Genomic DNA, 10097 nt, shown 5'->3' with positions numbered 1-10097 from the left:
ACAATAAATCCAAGTATAACAAATCTTAATTTAAACAATTTATTAAGCATAAAACCAATTAAGAAGCCAAGATTAAAGGCTAAATGAAGGCTCAAATTTGCACTCATCACTAAATAAAGTATTATTTCCTTGTGCACACTACAAAACTCTCAAAATCCTAGCCCATCATAACTCACTCTACACAAAGAAACACCTCATATTTGGAAATTTGAGCACAACCACGGGACCTCTGACACTAGAGACTCACTCTCACCTCATGAGTAATAGATGCAATCATGACCCAACCACATGTAAGCATCACCCAAACCAACCAAATGGAGAAAGTTATAAAATACTTACCTCAAGTCAGCTTCTAACTATCTTTGCAAAAAGCCTTACTCACCATGAGCTCAAAACCACTCTTTTATCTTAAATCAAACGAGTAGGTCACCACAAACTTTAGAGAGAAGTGAGAAAGAAATGCGAAGAATAGAATTCTAGTGAGAAGTATAATTTTTCTAATAACACAACTCAATGAAGAAGATTTTTTACTTATGCGTGTTTTCTAAAACCAAGCCAAGCACAAAGTTAAAAGCTCTTTAGCCCTCTCTCGCACATTTGTCCTCTTGATTTTTCCTCACCACTATGCTATCACACTCACGCGTGAGTGAAACACCTTCACCACGCAGTCAACATGCAACTAAACTGGTCAACACATACATAACTTCTAACGCTCTAAACCTCGACTCATCTAACCAATGTAAATGCCCTCATCGTTTGCCATGTGTCTTTCACACCAACGATGTTTGCCTAGTATAAAACACATCTAGCTAGGGATTGGCAAAAATCCAATTTTCTTGATTCGATCTACTTTTTCTCCAATCTAATCCATTTAAAATCCATTTTATTAAATTTGGATTTCAATATGATTTATATCTTATAATTTTTTGGACTCGATATCCATTCTTTGAATCCAAATTTTCAAACATGGAAAATCCAAAATATCCAATGCAAATTTTTAATCTAAATTTTTAGTTGGGTTGGATTGAAGGACGAGATGGTTTGACCTAGACTGAAGGTCGAAACAGACCGGTACAGGTCGAAAGTTGACATGATCGACCTTGATGCAAGGTCAAATTGGGTCAGCTCAGGACGAAGGTCGAGTCTGGTCGACCTTGGCTGAAGGTCGACTGAAATTAACCCTAACTCAAATTTGGACAAGTCAGGCCCGATAGAAATTTGGCTCATTCAGCCTTGACCAAATTTCTATGGAGAAGGCCTCAACTGAAATTTGGCCGAATTCGGTCGAGTCGGTCCCAAACGAAATTCGGCCGACTTCAGTCGAGTCGGCCCCGACCAAAATTTAATTGAGTTTGTCGATTCGGCCCCAAACGAAATACGATCGTATTCGATCGAGTCATCCCTGACTGAAATTCGGCTAAATTCGAACCAGTTGGTCCAGCTGAAATTCGTCCTAGTCGGCCCGTCTGAAATTTGGCCGAGTCTGGTATGTCTAAAATTTGGTCAAATTTGCCTTAAATCGGCCTTGACCAAAATTCAGTCGAATTAAGCTAAGTCAACCCCGACCTAAATTCGGCCTAGTTGGTCTAATTAAAATTGAGTAGAGTCGGTCCCTATCAAAATTCGACCAAGTTGACTCCAACCAAAATTGGGCTTAATTCGACCGAGTCAGCCCTGATGGCACAAGTTTTAAAAAATTCAATTCAAGTTTCTTGTTTAAAAAATGGATTTTTGATTTTAAACTTGATCCAAATATTTGGATCTGGATTTTAAAAATAAATCGTAACTAGTTTTGTAGCAAAAATAAATTTGGATCCAAAATATGCTCCAATATTTGGATATAAAATGGATTTGGATTGAAACTTTAAAAATCCAATCTACATCTAGCACTTGATTTCTACATCTTACATGTAACATCCTAACCGGATATTACTAGTTTAAAATAGAATAAAATAATAAGAAATACCAAATCACGTTTATTTAAAACAATTTCCCAAAATGTAGGAAAATTTAAACTCTATTATAAGCACCAAAATATAAAATCCCTAAATGCGTTCAACGTTTATTGTTGAGAATAAAGAAAATAGGGATTGAGATTAATCTCCCTTATGTATAAACCACACATAAGGTAATCTATTTATAATAGAGAGAGGTACAATTAAAAAGAGTAATTGAAAATAAAAAGAGTAAATAAAAGATATTATTTGATATTGTGATTAACAATATCTAACAATATCTTAATAATATCAAACAATATCTAACATTTTAAAATACCAAAATGAATTATAAGTAACTGATTACAAAATAGTCATGAAAATCCATAAAAGTCCCTCATGCTAGCCTATTTCCGCCTCTAAGCATCCACATGCTCACTTGCAACAACATCTGCTGTAAGAGCCGCATAACTTAATTAATTAATTAATAAATGCGGGTAGGAAGAACATTTATGGTATTTAATTCTAATTTGTATGATGTGGAAAAGTACTAGCTCAAGTGGTTAAGAGTACTTAATTATGTGAGAAGACTTGGGTTCAAGTCCTATGTATGTTGTAAGACCCGCTAAATTTAAATAATTAAATAATTAATTATTTAATTAATGCGAGTGAGAGAAGCCTTTATAGCATTAAATGCTAACCTTCATGACGTGGAAAAGTACTAGTTCAAATGGTTGAGATTACTTTGATTGTGTGAGAGGACTTGGGTTCGAGTCTTATGTATGCCATTTGTGTAGGATTTAATTTTATTTATTTCTTTTTCTAATATGTATGTGCGTGTAAGTAAAAAGATAGCAATTGGGTTATACTAGTTGGCATGAAATATGAATTGGCATGATGGTTTGGTATTAACTTAGTAATTGCATGGTTATGGGTTCTAGCCTTAGGAACCAAAATTTATCAAAGTATTAACTAGGGGCGAATTCCAATTTTGGGCCAAAGTTCAGGGACTAAAAACATACTTAACCCTTTTTTTGCTAATGCTAGATTTGGGTGGAATGGGAAGGGTTAGGGGAAAACCCTAACTGAACTAGTAGCCAAGGGAGGCTGAAAAACAGCCATAAAGGGACCATGAATGGCCATTAACCATTAATTAAGTGAGAAACCCGTTTTTGCCTTATTAACCTAAATTTAAGCATTGTTTAAAAGGTGAAATTTGAGTATTAGGAAGGGTTTTGCCAAGGTTGAGACTATACCAGAAAGAGAGTGCAAAAGGAGAGTAATTGTGAGTGTTGGGTGAGGGTTGGAAACAATTATGCATGACATAAATTCGTGATTAGCCACGGTGTTACGAAATCAAATTATTATATGATCTACATATATTTGTTGATGTGTATGAATCTGTGAAATGGTGTGTCATGGGTTTGGTTGATGTTTTTGTTGAGTTCCAAACTATGATTGTATGCCATGAGAAGTGTGAGGGATAAATAGAGGGTATATATTGAGGGAGAACAGTGGCAAGAAAGGAACTTTCATCACAGGTTATAGGTTGAGTGTGCATGAGGGGTAGTAAAGGAGAAAAAGAAGAGTGAGTTAGCTAAATGAGTGTATGTTGGTATGCACTGAAAATTATAGGAAGTTTATGACCATGTGTTAATTGCCAATAAAGGTAGGATTGATATGAATGATATTGCATGTGTGGTATCTATGTTTTAATCAATGAGTTGAAAGCAGTTTTGTGATATTATGTTGAACTATGTTTGGTAAAACTGCTGTGGTATGAATTTTTATAGTCATTAAATGGTATGACCAAAAGACTGTGAGCATGTGTCCATGATGATGAGCAAATTGGTGGTGTTGTGAATAGATGTGATGTATTCTAGTTAAAGGTTTATGTCTGGAAAAGCTTACTGTGCTGTAATTCCATGTGCTGAATGTTTTGGGATCCTATAGGACCAGTTTTAGTGCCAAAAACCAGTATCATTGTGCTATTGGTATAGCGCCTGGCGGCGTGAGCGAGCCGCCAGGCGAACGGGAAATAAATCAGTGACAGTGGTCACAGCGTAAGTAGGGCGTCTGGCGGCGGGTGAAGGTCGCGCCAGGCGGTGACGACGGAGCAAGGCGCCTGGCGGCGTGGTGCTGGCCACCAAGTGGTGGCGGTACAGAGACGGTACTATAGGTGCGTGGCGCCTAGCAGTATGTTATGCCCGCCAGGCGGTCTGGAGCTGAATTTTGCCTAGCGGCGTGAGATGCGCGCCAGGCAGTTTTGGTCCAGTCATGGTGCGCGAAGAAAATTTTCTACACCGCTTTGGGGGATGTTCATGATGCGATGCTTTGGTTGGGGGGCCAGTTACAAGTGCAACTTGTATTGGGGTAACATGTGACCACTCTAGGTTGTAGCCTGGTGGTTTAGGAAGTCCAGTGGAGTGTGCAGATTGTGGCTCGTACAACGAGGTTTCGGATGATTGCCCTCTTCAGTGGATTCTGATAGAGATTTGGTAGTCTGGAAACAACTACAAACTTAGGTTTGTTTTGGGGAACTCCACTTGGTGTCACGGTGAGATGCTATGGCAAAGTTATTCCCACGTGTGGACTATCAAGTGGTGGCCTGTAGTCGAAGGGGCGAGTAGACACTCGTACACCAAAGATCGATCATTGATCTTACCTAAAGGGTATAGAGATGATAGACGTCTAAAGGCAAGTGTTGGGAGTGAAGAAGTAAAAGAAAATGGGGAAAGTGTACTAACTTGGGTTTAAATTTGTTGATGTTGTATTTTCATATTATATTGTTTGGTTTTATTTAAATGAGCTCACCCTATATGTGTGTGTCTGGCGATGATCATGTAACTTGTTACATGGGAGTAGATGTTGATGCAGGTGAGCAGACAGATGCCTAGAGACAGAGTGGAGATATCTCAGGGTTTTATCACTAGTCATTATGATGAACTATGATTATATATGTAATAATTTTATAGACGATTTTAATTGTAAACACATACTGATGCGATTTATTTTATCTATATTGGCGCGATGGACTTTAATGTTTAAATCTTCCCGCGTTTTTGGGAATTTGATGATTAATAAATGAGGTGATTATTTTATTTATTTTCTTATTTATTTTAATAAGTAATTTCCGGCTAGGACGTTACATATGCCAATTATGTGTATTTATTTGTTATTGTTTTAAATATATGTTAATCATGTAGTGGAATAATATAATACTTGAATTATATTAGTTAACAAGAAACATGAATTGGCTTGGTGGTTTAGCATTGATTTGGCATTGGCAAGGTGGTGGGTTCAAACCTTGGAGAACCTGAATTAAACTTTATTTTTGCCAAACTTAGTTTTGGCTTGAATGTGAAAAGTTGAAGGAAAACCTAGATGCATGGGCAGCCAAGGTTGGCTGAAAAACGGACCATAAAGGAGTAATGAATGATTCCATGGGGTCTTTGGGGAGTGAGCCTATCGTGTTAATGTGTGTATGTGTTGTATGCCTTGTTATGAAATTGAAATATGAATTGCTTGATTTACTAGTTAAAATGTGGCGCATCCACGCTATGGCAAATATGAGAAGAAGGAACAAGGCTGGCGTTGACGAGATTGCACAGGCGATCAATTGGATGGTGGACGCTATGCAGCCTGTGGCGGCACAACCCAAGGCCATAGTACCACCAGCGATACCAGTGACTATGGAGGATGTGCTGAAGCATAAGCCGTCAAAGTTCAATGGCAAAGCTACTCCTGATGAAGCTGATGCTTGGCTCAGGAAGTGCGAGAAAATATTCAGAGTGCTGGCGTGTACTAAAGCACAACAGTTGAGCTTTGCCACGTTCCTGCTGGTGGGCGATGCGGAGTACTGGTGGACGGGAATGCAGCAGATGCAGACCCGTCAGGAGGAGGTGAGCTGGACGAATTTCAGAACCAGATTTCTAGAAAAGTATTTTCCAGATTCAGCTAAACATGTACTAGAGGCGGAGTTCCTCACATTCCAGCATGGAAATCAACCTGTGCAGACCTATATTGATCGCTTTAAGTACTTAGCGAGGTTTTACTCGCAGGCGATCATAGAGGAATGGCGCTGTCATAAGTTTGAGGGAGGCTTGAGGCACGAGCTGCGCAGAGTTCTGGTGCCATTGGGGATCCGGGAGTTTCCAGTTCTGGTGGAGCAGGCCAGGACCGTAGAGAAGCTGGAGATTGGACCCAGTCGGGTCGCGAGAGCACAAAAAAATACTCTTAAGGCCAGACAATAGAAGACACCATACAACAGGCCACAGTCTTCCTCCTTAGAACTGCGATGTTATAATTGTGGTGGCCCACACCTTCGTAGGAACTGTACGAAGGCGGCGGGCAGTTCAGGTGCTGGTACGGAGCACGTGAAATGTTATAAATGTGAGAAGATGGGCCACTATGCCAGTCAGTGTCCCACTAAGAAGACAGCTGGAGGGGTAACACCACAGCAGAAACCCCAGAAGGCGTTAGCCGATCGACCCCGAGCTGCGGGGAGAGTGTTTGCATTGACCAGTACTGAGGCCACTCAGTCAGGTAACCTCATCCTGGATCGATGTATATTGCTTAATAACAGTGTTTTGGTTCTGTTTGATTCAGGTGCTACTCATTCGTTCATCTCCCAAGAATGTGTGAGTAGGCTTGGACTTGTAGCTCGTGATTTGGGGTGTGAGCTGGCAGTCTCGACACCTGCATCAGGGCAAGTATCTACCAATCTGACATGTTTCGGTTGTGTTATTGAAGTGGCAGGACACAAGTTCAAAGTGAACCTCATTTGCTTGCCATTAGAGGGATTGGACGTGATACTTGGGATGGACTAGTTGTCGGACAATCACGTCTTGATTGATTGTGGACGGCGCATTATAGTATTTCCTAAGACTGATGGGTTACTCTTTATCTCCACTCGTGAGGTGGTACAGGAAGCGGTTGGTGGAGGTTCATGTTATGTGATAATGGTGCAGCCGGGGAAGAGAAGTGTAGTTGATCTGGTTAGAAGCATACCGGTAGTGGGAGAATACGCCGATGTGTTTCCAGATGAAGTGCCTGGATTACCACCCAGCATGGATGTAGATTTCACTATAGATCTCGTCCCTAGAGCTGGGCCAGCATCGATGGATCCATATAGAATGGCCCCGACAGAGTTGGCTAAATTGAAGAGGCAGATTGGAGATTTACTAGAAAAGAAGTTCATACGACCGAGCGCGTCACTGTGGGGGGGCCCAGTGCTACTAGTCAAGAAAAAAGATGGGAGCTCCCGACTTTGTGTGGACTATCGTCAACTGAATAAATTGACGATCAAAAATAAATATCCGCTGCCTAGAATAGATGACTTGTTGAACCAGTTGAGAGGAGCAGGGGTATTTTCAAAGATTGATATGCGATCTAGGTACCATCAAATCCTGGTTAAACTGGAAGATGTTCAGAAGACTGCATTCCGGTCGCGTTATGGTCACTATGAATATGTAGTGATGCCCTTTGGAGTGACCAACGCCCCAGCAATATTCATGGATTAAATGAATAGGATTTTCAGACCTTGGTTAGATAAGTTTGTCGTTGTATTCATAGACGACATTCTTATTTACTCCAAGAACCGGGAGGAACATGCACAGCATCTGTGTGTGGTGTTAGAAGTGCTCAAGGAGCATCAGCTGTGTGGGAAATTGTCCAAATGTGAGTTCTGGCTGGAAGAGGTTCAGTTCCTTGGTCATGTGATCTCGACGCAGGGTATTGAGTTGACCTGGCCAAGGTTGAAACAGTGATGAATTGGGAGAGACCTAAAACAGTATCAGAGGTGAGGAACTTTCTAGGATTGGCGGGTTATTATCGAAGGTTCATGGAGGGATTCTCGAAATTGGTGAGTCCTATGACGCAACTCACCCGTAAAGATCAACCCTTTGCCTGGACGGACGGTTGTGAGAAGTGTTTTGAAGAGATGAAGATAAGATTGACCACGACTCCTGTCTTAGCCATTCCTGATACAGCTAAGACTTTCGAGGTATACTGTGATGCATCATATTAGGGGTTGGGTTGTGTATTGATGCAAGAGAAGCGCCCTGTGGCTTATGCGTCTCGGTAGTTGAAAGTGCATGAGAAGAATTACCCGACGCATGATTTGGAGCTAGCTGCAGCAGTGTTCGCTCTGAAAACTTGGCGACATTATTTGTATGGTTCCTAGTTTCAGGTGTTCAGCGACCACAAGAGCTTGAAGTACTTGTTCGATTAGAAAGAATTGAACATGAGGCAACGTAGGTGGATGGAATACCTAAAAGATTATGACTTTGAGTTGTTGTATCACCCTGGCAAATCAAATGTTGTTGCAGACACTTTGAGCAGAAAGAGGGTGCATGTATCTGCTATGATGATAAAAGAGCTAGAACTTATTGAGCAGTTGCGAGACATGAACTTGGGGTTACGCACCGGGGTGGATTATATACGGTGTAGTATGCTGCGAATCACTAACGAGTTTCTGGATGAGGTTAGGGTGGAACAGGGGAAGGATTTAGAGCTGCAGCAGATAATAAGTGAGTTAGGCACCGAGAAGAGGAAAGATTTCAGAATGAGTAATGACAACATCCTACAGTTTAAGGAGAGGGTCTGTGTACCCAGGAGTCGAGTACTGAGGAAGATGCTTTTAGAGGAAGAGCATAAGAGTCGTCTTAGCATACATCCAGGTATGACTAAGATGTATAAAGACTTGAAAGCAACATTCTGGTGGACGGGCATGAAGACGGATGTGGCTGATTTTGTAGCATCATGTCTGGTGTGGCAAAAAGCAAAGATAGAACACCAGAGGCCGGGGGGTACCCTGGAACCATTAGAGATTCCTCAGTGGAAGTGGGACAACATAGCGATGGATTTCGTAACCCATTTACCTAAGTCTACCAGGGGCTATGATGCGACCTGGGTGATTGTGGATCGATTGATGAAATGTGCTCACTTTTTGCCGATAAATCAGAAATTGTCAATGGATAAATTGGCAGAATTATATGTGAGGGAGGTGGTCAGACTGCATGGGGTGCCAGCCAGCATAGTATCAGATCGGGATCTGAGGTGTACATCGAGGTTTTGGTAGTCGCTGCAAGCAGCACTGGGTACGATATTAAGGATGAGTTCAGCCTATCATCCCCAGACTGATGGATAGTCAGAAAGGACCATTCAGTCCTTGAAGGACCTCTTGCGAGCTTGTGTGTTGCATCATTTGGGGAGTTGGAGTGAGGTACTCCCTCTGGTAAAGTTTACTTATAACAACAGTTACCACTCAAGTATAGGAATGGCTCCTTATGAGGCATTGTATGGGCGGAGATGTCGGACTCCATTGTGCTGGAATCAGGATGGCGAAACAGTAGTGTTGGGTCATGAATTCTTACAGATGACCACAGAGAAAGTGAAGATAATCCAGGAGAGGATGCGAGCTACCTAGAGTTGACAAAAGTCTTATGCTGATAAAAGACGACGACCATTAGAGTTTGAGGCTGGAGATCATGTGTTCCTTCGCGTGACTCCAACCACTGGTGTTGGAAGGGTTCTCAAGTCAAGGAAGTTGACTCCCAGATTCATTAGGCTGTATCAGATCACTCGGAGGATAGGTCCAGTGGCGTATGAGATTGCGTTACCGCCCCATTTGGCGAATCTGCATAATGTATTCCATGTGTCACAATTAAGAAAGTACATTGCAGATCCTTCACATGTGTTGGAAGCGGACGACATCCAAGTTCGGGAGGATTTGACGATGGAGGCTGGACCTGTATGAATCTTGGATTTCCATACCAAACAGGTGAGGGGTAAGGAGATTAGAACTGTGAAAGTCCTCTGGGATGAGGCTACACAGGAGATGACCTGGGAGATGGAGGACTTGATGAGACGCTCCTACCCACATCTATTTCCTGGTAAGTTCTAATTTTTTAGGACGAAAATTTTTATAAGATGGGGGGAATGTAAGACCCGCTAAATTTAAATAATTAAATAATTAATTATTTAATTAATGCAAGTGAGAGAAGCCTTTATGGCATTAAATGCTAACCTTCATGACGTGGAAAAGTATTAGCTCAAATGGTTGAGAGTACTTTGATTGTGTGAGAGGACTTGGGTTCGAGTCTTATGTATTCCATTTGTGTAGGATTTAATTTTATTTATTTCTTTTTCTAATATGTATGT

General features: G+C 41.2%; 2 protein-coding genes across 2 annotated transcripts; both read left to right on the top strand.

Annotated features, from left to right (window-relative positions):
* The first annotated feature begins 5494 nt into the window (after window positions 1–5494).
* Window positions 5495–6187, top strand: LOC146885416 (uncharacterized). The gene has a single exon (XM_085674919.1). It carries the CDS (start codon window positions 5495–5497, stop codon window positions 6185–6187), a length of 693 nt encoding a protein of 230 aa, XP_085531045.1.
* A 147-nt stretch (window positions 6188–6334) lies between these two features.
* LOC146885415 (uncharacterized) lies at window positions 6335–6763 on the top strand. Its single transcript, XM_085674918.1, has 2 exons — window positions 6335–6479; window positions 6543–6763. The coding sequence occupies exons 1-2, from the start codon at window positions 6335–6337 to the stop codon at window positions 6761–6763; spliced, it is 366 nt and encodes a 121-aa protein (XP_085531044.1).
* The last annotated feature ends 3334 nt before the right edge of the window (window positions 6764–10097 follow it).

Source organism: Vigna unguiculata, chromosome 6 (assembly GCF_037176805.1).
Source record: "Vigna unguiculata cultivar grain cowpea cultivar isolate G323 ecotype 2 chromosome 6, ASM3717680v1, whole genome shotgun sequence".
In the NCBI taxonomy this organism is placed as follows: domain Eukaryota; kingdom Viridiplantae; phylum Streptophyta; class Magnoliopsida; order Fabales; family Fabaceae; genus Vigna; species Vigna unguiculata.
The sequence above is the reverse complement of the archived record's forward strand: the minus strand, read 5'-3'. Positions and strand labels throughout refer to the sequence as shown.

Bases quoted from the DNA above. Each gene is read 5' to 3' on its own strand.
- LOC146885416 (XM_085674919.1), top strand. From the start codon at position 5,495: ATGGCAAATATGAGAAGAAGGAACAAGGCTGGCGTTGACGAGATTGCA.
- LOC146885415 (XM_085674918.1), top strand. From the start codon at position 6,335: ATGGGCCACTATGCCAGTCAGTGTCCCACTAAGAAGACAGCTGGAGGG. The intron at 6,480-6,542 runs GTAACCTCATCC...TGTTTGATTCAG, and splicing joins TACTGAGGCCACTCAGTCAG to GTGCTACTCATTCGTTCATC.